Raw genomic sequence first — 13,416 nt, 5'->3', positions numbered from 1 at the left:
AAAAAGGTATAATTAAAACAAATTTAACAACTGTCGTGTAAAATTTGTTAGTAATTATAATACGTATAAAGTATTTTATACTTAGAAAGAACTTAACTGGAAATATGATAAAATATAAGTAAAATTTATACAAATGTTTTTCGAAAGTTTGTTTTAAAGTATTTATTCAACAAACATTATATACATATAAGTTTATTACAAGATGTAAAAACTTGCAGAACTCGAGTTTCGTGCCTACGCACTCCTCACCGGCAAAACAAATTTCTTAAATTTTCCTCCAACTGCAAAACCTAAGGCTTTACATGAACAGTTATTACTTTTGTTTACATAAAATTTGCAGTTACTCTTTCCTTTTAACATAGTACTTTTTTAATACGAACTTTATCATACCAAAGATAAAATATTAAGACGGTTAATCTCAGAAATTCATAAAAGAAACGCACGTCTTTAAATAAGGAAACAGTTGTTTTATAAGATAGACTTTCTAACAAAAAAAAAATCCTTGAATGTTTAAAACTAATTTTTAAACTTTGGCATTACTCACCACCTCTATACTTCAACAAATAATTAAAAATCAGTCCGTTTTCAGGATTAAAAATATCTAAAAAGTTCTCTCAACCAAAAATAACTTTCTAAGTATTTTTTTCTAATATTGTTTGAATAGCTATTCTATGCTGTGTTATTTTTAATTTTAGTATATTAAAGCTACTTATAAAAATATATATTATAAAAACTTTAAAGAACATAGCGAATTTGTTTTTACAGTCATTTTTATAAAACGAGCACCAATTTGTTTGACAACAACTTATAGCAAAGTAACAAACTTATGTTTTAGAGATAAATCCAAGCTTTATTTTAAGGATGAAAACTACATGATAATAAATGGTTTCACGTGATATTTAATATATGTGCAAAATAAATATCACTGTCAATCAAGTGTGCACAACTATTCTTATTATTATTATTATGTGAGGTTATCATAAAGCTAGTAAAAAGATCATGTTAGTTACAAGCTTAATAAAATAAGCTAACTTAAAGCTAAAAATATTAACTAACGTGCTAATGTGAAAAAAAATTTAAGAACTTGAAAAAAATACAGCGGATTTAAAAGTTTAATTTTAAATTATCGCAAAATTTTCTTTTAAAATTTTTTTATTCTCCAAAATTTCAATCAAATTAAATTAAGTTGTTTAAATTACGTTTTTCTTAAAAAAGCACTTAGAGATTTTTAAAAGTTATTGTCAAGTAGTTTTAAAACTTAAATTTTATTCACTATATATATTTAAAAAACTTACATTAGTTTTGTGCTTACTAACAGTTTGTTTATGTATAAATAAAGTTCAAAAATATTTGCTTTTGTAAGCAACTTTATTTCTTTAAGTTTTCCAAAGTTTTATTAATTAACTAAAAGCTTGTCCTGGGCATGATTTTAAACTGTTCTGGTGTATGACTCGATAACCGAAAGGTTTTTTGTTCACCTAGTTCTAAGACCAAACCTTTTGAGCGTTTTTTTTTTGTCGTTCAATAAACAATAATAATAATAAAACTTTTAAGATTAATTGAAAATATTATTATGAAGTTAAGATTATTCTAAACTAGTTGTAGACAAGAACATACAGGTTCATGTTTTCATCTTGAAAGTTGAATTTTCATATTTTGTTTTGTACTTTTTTAGTACAAAATTTGAACAGCTTTTTTCCGGTGCATAACTTACTAAAAATATATAACAGAGTGCATTTCATTTTGTTTAAATTTATTTAAGTACTTTCAAATAGGACTCGTCAGAAATTGTTTCCTACTGGATTGCAATGAATACAAATTGAAATAAAATTATACTGCAGTTTAAAGTTTTAAGATATAAAATGACGTAATAATCAAAAGTTTAAAATTAAATAAGTTCTAATGCTTTTATATCTTAAAACTTTAAACTGCAGTATAATTTTATTTCAATTTGTGTTCATTGCAATCCAGTAGGAAACAATTTCTGACGAGTCCTATTTGAAAGTACTTAAATAAATTTAAACAAAATGAAATGCACTCTGTTATATATTTTTAGTACAAAATTGTTCTTTATATTGCAAAGACCAGCTTTAACAACTGCAATTTCATCTGTTTCAGGTGCTATGTTATGAAGCACTTAAGTAGAGATTAAAAACGCTTAATGCAGATTTGTTACATTTTACGCATGAGCTATGAAGCGTTGGCACGAGTTTTATTGTGGGCAATAAGGTTTAATCCATAAATGGTTATATACATAATATAAAAAAATGGCAAAAACAACTTAAAATAAATTTTAATACTTTTTCATATAAAAAATTTTCGTCAATAAGAACTTTATTGCTGATGTATTTTAAATTACAAGTTATATACTTTTCTTTTTCTAGAACTTAAAACTTTGATAGCTTTTAGTAAGCAGAAATTAGTACTAATTTTATTTAATCATGAGTGAATGAACTGTTTATTGATAAAACCAAATCAAACTGATATAAACTATTCAAAGAAAAAAAAAATTTGCATTGTTTAAAATTGTATTGTAAAAGTATTTAAGTTTAAAAAAGTTAAAAAGTTATTAAAACAAAAATAATAATAACTTAACATTTATTTAAACACGGAGTTTAGTGACAGGAGGCAATTAAGTAAAACTAAATGTTTTTGATATATAGCAAAAGAAATATTGATTAATTCTAAAGCTTTGACTTGGTACTAGTTTGGTCTCGCAACAATCGACGTAAAATTTTTCCACTCGGACTCTTTGGAATTGAATCGCAAAACTGAATTCCTCCTTTCAAATACTTGTACTTGCTAACACGGGCTAAAAATTAAAGTAGTTAAACAAAGCGAAATTTCGAAAGTTTAAAGAACCTGTTTACTTAAAAAAGTACTTTAATTTAGTGTTTCTTAAAATGAACACTTGAGGAGAGTTTTGTTCATATAACTTTTTCTATACTGTGTACTAAAATTTTGAGGATTCTTAAAATTATTTTCAGTATAAATGTGTAGTATGTCTTATTTATTATTATAAGCTCTATGGTTATGTTATGAAAAAAAAAATGACAAAACAACTGCACAGAATATTTTCAGTCAATATTTTACTAGTTACAGCTTTGAAAAATTTAAAGAAAGCACTATTTAAAAAAAATATATATATTGAGCTAAATTTTACGTTAAAAGGGCAAACTTTGATCCACTGAACAATATAAAAACGTTATATTTTTTAAACTTCGAAGCTAGCTTTGTTACAATAACTCAACTTAGTATGGTTTTTATAATATTATACTAACAAAAAGTAAAGCAGCATTTTCTGTAGTCGTTGTAATTTGTTAAAATTTAAAAATAAAAAGAAATACTAGTTGACGATCTAACTTTAAAGCAAAAGTTTATTCAACTAACCTTGAACAAACTGATGAATCTCCTCTGCAGTGACCTGATTGTGTTTCCGAACAACGAACGCTTTAGGTAACTCCCCAGCTTCCTTGTCTTTTACTCCGATTACGGCGGCGTCTACCACTTGAGGGTGCTCGAGAAGAACTTCTTCCAACTCTGCTGGAGCTACCTGTTAATGAAAATACTTTTTTTAAAGAGTGTTACTTATTCTAATCAGTTTAATCTTGCTTGTTTGAATAGAGACTATCAATTCGTTTATTGTTTGAAATGATTATCTACTATAAGAGTATAAAATAAACAGATAGTATTTAAGTTTTTGTTACATATTAATTAAAAATCTAAACCTTCTCAGAAAAAAAGTAAATTGGGAAATTTAAGATTTTAGTTTTAAAAACTATTTTTCATTCAAAATTAGGTACTAAACTATGAAAATATTTTCTCATCAACCTGAAATCCTTTGTACTTGATGAGTTCTTTCAGTCTGTCCACAATATAAACACACTCGTTTTCGTCGTAGTAGCCAATATCACCAGTGTGAAACCATCCATACGAATCAATACATTCAGATGTTGCTTTCGGTCTGTTGTAATAACCCAACATAATCTGGTAGCAAAAGTTTTAAATTGAAAAATGTTACTTTTTTTAATACGCTAGATTATAAAGATATTAAAAATTACTGATGCTAACTAAGTTTAATTTTGAACAAAACTTGTGCAAAACAAATTTTATAAATCAAAAGTAAAAAGTTTTGTTGTTTTGACAAAACAATAATCAAAGACATATACTTATAAAAATAGAATGACTCCATTTTCTACGACTTTCTAATATATAATTTTTTTAGAATTTAGTTTAAGCACTAATGAGCTATTTTAGCGAAACAATGTTTGCAAAAAAAAATTAAAAAATACTAAATAGTAAGCAATTTGTTATAATAACAATAAACGTAATCCAGATGGATTTGTTAATCACACTACGAAAACATTGAATAACTTTGTTGTCAAAACAATTTAGTAAAAGTTTTTGTAACAACTCAAAACAGACTAAGTTTTCAGAATTGTAACATTCTTTCCTAACACGTGCACTTGAACATAATAAATCAAAAATTTATACACCTTTCTTAGATTTCTACAAAGCATCAAACATTCTTTTATATAAAACGCTGATATTAATTAGACGAAAGTAAATGAATTAATTGTGTTCAATTTTTGTATTCATGATCTGTGTATCTATTACAGTAAAAATGGTTACTTTCCTATAGCCGGAAAAATATTTTTAAACTATCATTATCTTGAAACTCAAAAAAACTAGTTATTTATAAAAATTAATTTTATTAATTATAAGTTTTCGGGTGTTTAATAGTACATAAAAAAATATATATAGCTTTCTACTGTGGCATTTTGAAGAGTAGTATTTTACGGTTCTGTATAAATATTGTCTTTATGATACACAATGTATTGTTTGTTCAAGTAGTAAATATACTACCTAAAAACTTATGTTGCTAAATTTTTTTAAATGTGCTTTAGTAAATCAACTAAAATTAATACATTTATCTGTAACAAATTGACTCAAATTAATAAAGTTAAATCTAGCAAGTGAAAAAATAAATATTACACTGTTAAAACTATTTTTAAAACTGGTTTGTTTTTATAAAATAGTACTTATGATCAAATGAAATATAAAATTGTCTATTTTGATACTAATTTTATCGTTTCTGTGGTTATCACTCCGTCAATGAAATATAAGTAAAACTTAGATACTTGAGTTAGATAAAACAATAGTCATAATTGCAAGTATATTTAGCAAAATTTAAAAAAAATAAAACAATGATTGTGTACAAATGTAATGATATTAACTAGAAAAAATAAGTATTCATTCCTGCTGGAATTCTCAAACATTATATCTAAGTTTAAAACAAAAAAAGTATTTAAAAGACTTTTATAACCGCTACAAACTGCTAACCTTTTTACTAATGTTTTTTTTTTATAATTTACATACTTAAATGTCTTATTATAACTAATTTTTTGATAAATTTTGTACACACTGTTCGTTTATAATGAACTAATTTCTTAATTTTGTTTAGTTTTAAAACACCTGATCAAGTTTAGAAAATCACAACCGCTACAATCTGCTAACCTTTTTACTAATGTTTTTTTCATAATTTACCTACTCAAATGTCTTATTATAACTTATTTTTTGATAAATTTTGTAAACACTGTTCGTTTATAATTAACTAATTTCTTAAATTTGCTTAGTTTTAAAACACCTGATAAAGTTTAAACAATCACAACTCGTTTTTTAATATTTCTTCAGTTAGTAGTATCAAAACTTCAGTTGGAGCTTATTTAATAATTAATAATCAAAATATATTTAAAAATATTATTATAGTTATTCAATAAAGTAATAAACTCACTTGTGGTCCTTTTGCACAAAGTTCTCCTTTCTGATTCGGTCCAAGTTCTTTTTGAGTTTCTGGATCTATAACCTAATTTTTTTTTTGTTTGTTGATAAACTGCATTTTCTTATCTATTACATATAGGCTAATTTATCTATTTTATATAGGTGTAAATTAAAATAGAGTAATTTCTAGTATAAAAAACGACTTAAATTAAATACAATAAATGTTTAATAAAAAATATACTAAAAACAGTTAATAATGGTCATGCTGAACCTAAAAGTAGAAAAAAAGTTATAAAAAATATTAACAATTTTAAAAAGGTATTAAAATTTTTTTAAATCAGATAATTTTTTTCTATAAAAGTTCATTTTACAAGATTAGAAAATTAAAGTTTGGTTTATTTAGAAACAAAGAAATTTTAGTAAAGAACGGTTTGTAAACTAAACTGAAATACATAAATATAATTTAAAAAACAAATTTTTAGTAATCAACTTTGTTGTTAGCGTCTCGTTAAAAAAGTTGTAGTTTTAGAGACGACAGACTTTAGGTAATTGTTAATGTTTATTATAAATTAAAACCTTAAGTAGGGTATTTGGTGTGACATTTCCCACGGACGAAACTGGCACACACGCGTCTCTGGCCCATGTTATCGGCACAAACTCCGTCAATCCCCATCCTGCACATATTTAAATTTGCAAAGCTTACAACAACTTAAACTTGCTAATTAACACAACAAGTTTTTTGGTAACCGCTCATTTCCAACCCGCGATCCTTTTCCAACCACGATTAAATTCCACCCGATCAAATTCCACGCGGTCAAGTCCGAGAACCACTTATCGACCAAGGATAAGGGTTAGGAGTAGTAGAGATAGTAAAATAAAATAATTGAAAATAATTGAAAATAAAACAAAAGTACTAAAAAATAAAGGAATAAATAAAGAAAACAAAAAAAAAGTTTTGAGTGGGAACTGTGCGCGGGTGGGATTTGATCGGTTGGGAAATGATCGCGGATGGGAATTGTCAGTATACCGAGTTTTTTTACTGTGATCATTGCCTTGTGCATGAAGCAATGTGTAAAGTGATAAACTTTTAGTATTAAATCGTCTCATCGTTATTATTACTAATAACACATTGCACACATTCTAATAGAATTTTATTAAAAGGTCCTGAAAAAGGTAAATTATGATTTTAATACTCAGCAATGCATCAAAGCTACGACAGTTTTTAAATCGTCAGATTTATCAGTGTAGTATTTCACTCATAAATATTTTGTTAGATTATATAATACTTAATTGCTATTTTAGAGCTACTCCGTTATAAATATTGATGTGTGGTTCTTTAGAATATATATGTTTGGTTATAATATTCTGATAATATGTTTGTTATTTAGAAAAACTTACCTTGGTAAATTCTTATTCCGGTCCTCTTTTTGATTGTATGAACAACACTTTCTGCTAAAGGTGCCGCCCCACAAGTGATACTGACTACTGATGATAGATCGTACTTTTCCAAATCTTTTAAGTTTGCCATTCCCAATGCAAGCGGTGGCACAGTAGACAGGTCAGTTATCTACAAATGAAATGGTAAAAGTTTGAAATTTAAATTTCTAATTTTTTTCTAAACTTTTAAGTTTTTTTTTCCTACTTAGTAGTTTGTGAACTTTAATAAACTTTGAAAGAATGTCCAAAAACGTATGCTTTACAGCCTAGGTCAATTTAAATCTGAGGAAAACAAATTTAAAGAGCAAATAACATTTTGATTTTTATAAAAACCCAATCAAGAACCTTATAGTTTTGAACTGTAGTTAGCATGCTGTCCAGTGTGGTAAATTTTTGACATGAAATAATTTTAGATCCTGCTGACAATCCAGCTAAATACTTCAGCAATCCGTAAATATGAAAGTTTGGGACATTTAGTAAGGATATAGTCCCTCTTGTTACACCAAAACTTCCCCTAGATAAAAATGATTATGATTTAAATAGTGAAATTACCTAATTAATGATTTTTAAAATATTTGTTAAAGTTTTATCTAAGTTATAATAACCTCTCGCAAATGTACACACCAGGGGCGTAGCGTGGGGAGGGACACTGGCGCATGCGTGCCACCCAAAAAAAGAAAAATGTTAAAAAAAAAGAATGTAATATCTTTATCTTTTATAGTTTATTTTTTCTGCTTAATTTGCCTTTTTTTAACTATGTTTATCTAGTATACAAAAAGTTGAACGAAATTTTGAATTACCAATTAGTGACAAGTTAGGAAAGTACATGTTATTACTCAATATACTGATTCGGTGCGTAATTGCAAATGCGCACCGATGTTGATGAAAAACTCCATAAGGAAAAATTCTATAACTTCATTAACTTCATAAGAATTTAGACTCAAAAAGTACGCAATTAATATAGCGCACCGCTGTAGTATAACCTTATGGCAGATTATTTTTCAACAAAAAGTTTACAAAAATACGTCACGCTTAAAGAAAAATTAAACAATTTTACAATTTTTTTTTATGCTACATTATTAAGACTACTGCTAGTTTTCTGAACTTTATTTTTGTAAACATACAAGATAAGCGTGTCGGCCTATGAGAAATAAACTTTGTTTGTGATTTTTATTTTAAAAAAATACAATCAAATGAATTAAATTTTAAAAGTATACTTTTAACTATTTTACAAAGTTGTAATAAACTGTAATAACAGTTATAAAGTTGGTCTATTTTAACTTCTGTGTAACTTTATTAAAATTATGTGCAATAAGGTGTTGTTATCACTGTTGTATTGTATATTAAAGGGATTGATATTTTTTTCGAAAATAAAACAGATACTTTCGTTTTATTGAATATATTAATTTTTAAAGATATTAAGTTTACTATAAGTAATAAAAACAATTTTTATTTAGTAAGTTTAAATTTTTGCAAGTATCAGTAATTCTAATGAAGTTTATACTTTTATTTAATTGTTTAATTTTGTTTTATATAAATGTTTTTTAAAACAGTTAACGAACTTATTTTACTTAATAAATTTATTTCAATTATATTACTTATAAAAAGTTTTTTTATAGCTAATTACAAAAGTTTTAATTTAGAGGGTTTTTTGAGAAAAAAATTTGCGCACCCCCTGACCATAATACCACGCTACGCCACTGGTACACACTAGTTTGATTAAGAGCTGTTGTTTAGTTACGCGTTTTAGAATTATATAAAAAGCATTTAAGTTGAAAAATGTAAATGTTGTAAAAATTAAATTTGTTGTATGTATTGAACTAACAATATTTTTCATTTTTACTGTATAAGAATTAGAAAAATAACTTATCTCTCTATATCTTTAGACTTTGTAAAATTATGTTTGCTTACCGATAAATAAACACTTAATCGTGCCTCAGTGTACCATAGCAATTGTTAGACAACAGTTGAAATTAGGTTTAGATTTAGATTCATTACTTATATCAACCCATCAAATGAAAGTGGTTCATCTACTTCTGACACTAAGTTCATCTTTAAACAAGCTTAGATAAAAGCAATTCTTCCGTTTTTCTCCGATAGGAGCTTTCATGCATCATAGTTTTTTTTTTAGCAGCATTAAGAAGAGTAGCAGGCAACCCAAAATATACTCCATTTTCGCCCTTTTAAAAGTGACCTATTTTGTTGTTTCAGTTTATTTTAAACATCATCAAGTTGATAAAAATCTATCATCTTTTCAGAAATATGTATTTGTGTTGCTTTTTAAGAGCAGCAATTATACCATGGCTGCTTCCAACTAGTGACATTATCGGGAAGAAACAATATTTTCACACTACGTTTTTTGGACCTAAAAAAAACGGCCAGGAGCGCTCAAGTTTTTTTGCCATCACCTGTAGAAAACACCTTCATACCATCTTGAGTATACCAGTATCTTTGTTAAAAACTTTTCTTCTATTTAGTCATTGTCATTGCAATTGAAGAAAGCCACTTCAGCACCAAACTGTATACATATACACATTGTACAACTTGAATGAAAATTAGTTAAGTTACCAACTTGTTAAAGGTGGAAAGTTTCCCAAACTTTTTAACATCAAATGCAATTTCAGAAACATCTAATATAGTAGGTAAATTACCTACCTTTAGTTTAGTTTTATGTTTTGTTTGATTATGCACTTTTGCTATGGACGTAGTGTGCCTAGGTTCGCGAGAGGTTACTGTACTTATCAAATAATTTTAGACATAAACATTTAAAATATAAAAAGTAAAAATAAAAACTTAAGTACAAAACCTAATAACAACATCAGTGTTTACTACTCCCTGATGAGATAGCATGACACCTTTAGGAAGACCGGTTGTTCCGCTGGAAAATGGCATGAGAAAAACATCTTTTGACGGATCGATGTCAGGTTCTTTAAAGTCTGGTTAAAAGTATAAATTGAAATCAGTTTGTAATACCGATTGCATACAAAATATTTATAAAACCTTTTTTTAAGATTGATCATTAATTGAAAGATTTTTTTTTAGGTTTGAAGTTTTAAATATGAGTTTAAAATTATCAAAGCTTTAACTTTTACCTTGAAAGTCTTTAACAAAAATTTTTTAATGTAACGTCTTAGTTAAAAGGTTTAAAATAAAACAATTTAAATCAGCTGGTGTTTTTTACAAGTGTTTAGTAAAAGTATACTAAAAAACTAAAAATTGAAAGAACTTATATTTTTTTATTAACTTCTTAAACAAATTATAGTAATTAAATACTTTACAAATTGTTGTATTTTCACCTATTACATTGCTTCTTTTCATAATATTTCTTACTTCATCAATTAAAATGATTTTCTAAAATGTTATTTTAGTATTACAATACGTCTTTTAGTTTCTAGTTTTAAACTAATTAGTTTATTTTCCTTATGATAAAATTCCTTTGAAAAGTTTATTATAAATAGTGTTATATAAATGAACTTATGAATGTAAAGTGAAGTAAAAATTTAAACGAAAAAAATTATTTAGTGTTTCCGCAGCAGATCAAAAACATTACTTTTAGTTATTTTCAACTAAATTACCTTTTACTAAAATTTGAGTAGTGTTTTGAATATTTTTAAATTAAGATAAACTAATAGTATTTCGTAACATACCTCGATTGAAGTAACTTTTTGTAAAACTTTGTTTACTTTTGGCACACATTGCTCAAAAGTGACAACAACCTTTGGATTAGCAATTCCGAAAAGCTTAACATACTCCGCTGAAATTAAAGAACTACGTTTAAAAGTAATTTGAAAAAATATACTTCATTTTTACCCCAATTTAAAATCAAGTGACACATATTTAAATCTTTATTTAAACAAATAATCTTAATATTTATTACAAGAGGTAGGTTTTACCGTATTCAAGTTTTAAAATAGCAATAATTGTTTTATTACTTAAGTCCTTATAAAATAATATATTTTGATAACAACAAAAAACTATTTCACTTTGCACAAGATCAACTACTAAATAAAGATATTTTTTTAACTGTTTTTTAATTTATAAATTTCATTTTGCGGGTCAAATTTTATATTCATTGCTTTATTTTAAAAGCATTATCTACAAACTTTTTTTTTTTTTGCATTATGGCAAATTCAAAAAAAAAAAAATAATTGTTTTATAACTATTTTATTATTTGACAAATGTAAAAAATTTTATGCAGAAAACTTACTCAATTAAAATTAGCTCCATTCTTAAAATAAAGAGTTAAAATTTTGGTTATAAAGATAAAAGTACTATTTATTGGTCAAGCTAAGTTTGAAAATCTTTAAAACTAAGCGCCCGTTTTTATGAGTAAAATTAACTTCAACAATATGAAAGATTTTAAACTATAAGTTCACCTTCAGTGTAGGATGGGTTGAAGGGAGAATAAATAGCTCCATTGAGAGCAGTGGCGATCATGAGTGCTGGAATTTCAATGAAGTTGAGGCAGCAAACTCCCACCACATCTCCCTTCTTTACTCCCAACTTCCTCAGGTAGCTTGCAATCGCTAAACTACCCCGGTACAAGTCGTCGTAAGTGTAATACCTTCCATTGTCATCCGAATCAACCTATGATGGTTTGTTTCTAGTTTTGTCAAAAGCTATAAACTGTTTACGTATTTTTTTCATGCTAATAGTTTGAAAAAAACGTTATTTTCAAGCTGTGTTAAACTCACAATTGCAATTCTGTCACCATTTTCTTTGAAATGATGTAAGAAATAGCTACCTGCTGTGCTCTTTGGAAGGTGATAGTTTGCAAAAGGAGATTTCAACGGCATTCTTGTTGTTACAATAAAACTAATAAAATTAAACCTGTTGAACCTTGAGTGTTTGTAATAGTTTTAACTTTCGTAATTTAAAAGTTTTTTAATATACAAAGAAAAATTTTATACTTGACTAAAAAGGTATTATTAGTAATTAACTCCTTATACAACAATAATATACATTGTTAACTTAATCACACTTAGTTGATTGTTTCTAAAAACAATATATGAAAATCATTTTAGTTTCGTAATTGTTTATACATGACTTCAATGTATGTTTTTAATAATATATTATGAACTAAGTCGAAAACTACTTATTACTTTATAGTATAAATAAATATCAAAATACATATATTCAAAAAAAACGCATAAAAACATAAACAATTATTTTTGATTAAGTGCATACTTATTCCCAATAATTCTAAACTCTAAAAAAATGTTATGTAAAGTTTAAATAAAGTAATAGTCTTAATTAAAACCTGCTTCATTTATATATATTTAAAAGGTTAAGGTAAAAAACATAACTTTTAAAAATTTACTCGTGTTGATACAAAAGTTATAAAACTGAACAGGTTAGAACTTTATGTTTGCTAAAAGTAAACAAATAAACCTAGTAAACATAAAAGATAGTTTCATGAACTTTATTTCTACTAGTGATAAAAATTTTAAAATTTAACTTACTACTTTTTTAATGTGCAAAACATAGATAGTATTTACGCTTTCAATAAGAGACTACAGTTAACACAAAATATTGTTCATAATAAAAAACTATAATGCTTAAAATTATATGTTAAATACTTTTAGAAAACGTATAAATAATTAATTTTTCAAAATCAGTTTGTTTTTAGTAATACTAATGGTAAGTATTTAAAAATAAAAGTGAGATAAAAAACAAACACATCAAAAGCAACTAGTTAAAAAAACTAAAATAAATAACTCTGCTTTTTATACTTGTTATATGAGAAAAGTTTATATGTATTAAATAGCATAACTTTTATAAGTCTTTGAAAGGTAAGTATTTCTATTCGTGCAGTTTAAAAAAAAAGTTTTTATTAATCAAAAATTTTATGTTGACATGACATAATAAACGTTTTTTAATTTACCTGATTTTAAAATACAAATGTTATAAATGGTGTTTAATAAATACAATTTTAATAAAACAACAAGTTAGTTTAACAACTTAGTTAATGTTAAGTAGAATGCGTAGTTCAACTAAGTAAAAACAATGTTGTAGCTCGGAAACACAATATCTTTTGCATTTAGAACGATTACTTTTTCAAACATGGAGAAAATATATTAATTCTGTGGTGTACGACTCGATAACCGAAAGGTTCCTTTGTACACCAGGTCCTTAGACCGAACTTTTTGAGCGCTTTTTTTATCGTTCAATAGAACAATATCACTAGAACTAAAACAA

General features: G+C 25.9%; 1 protein-coding gene across 1 annotated transcript; it reads right to left on the bottom strand.

Moving 5' to 3' along the window:
• Nucleotides 1-2,684: 2,684 nt before the first annotated feature.
• On the bottom strand, nucleotides 2,685-12,014 carry LOC145841541 (uncharacterized). Its single transcript, XM_082948898.1, has 10 exons — nucleotides 11,913-12,014; nucleotides 11,595-11,805; nucleotides 10,025-10,154; nucleotides 7,564-7,732; nucleotides 7,180-7,348; nucleotides 6,358-6,455; nucleotides 5,795-5,866; nucleotides 3,832-3,987; nucleotides 3,391-3,553; nucleotides 2,685-2,812 (listed from the first exon to the last, which is right to left on the bottom strand). Exons 1-10 carry the CDS (start codon nucleotides 12,012-12,014, stop codon nucleotides 2,685-2,687), a joined length of 1,398 nt encoding a protein of 465 aa, XP_082805024.1.
• Between the last annotated feature and the right edge of the window lie 1,402 nt (nucleotides 12,015-13,416).

This window comes from Thalia democratica, chromosome 7, assembly GCF_965202585.1.
Source record: "Thalia democratica chromosome 7, ktThaDemo2.hap1.1, whole genome shotgun sequence".
Lineage (NCBI taxonomy): Eukaryota > Metazoa > Chordata > Thaliacea > Salpida > Salpidae > Thalia > Thalia democratica.
The sequence above is the reverse complement of the archived record's forward strand: the minus strand, read 5'-3'. Positions and strand labels throughout refer to the sequence as shown.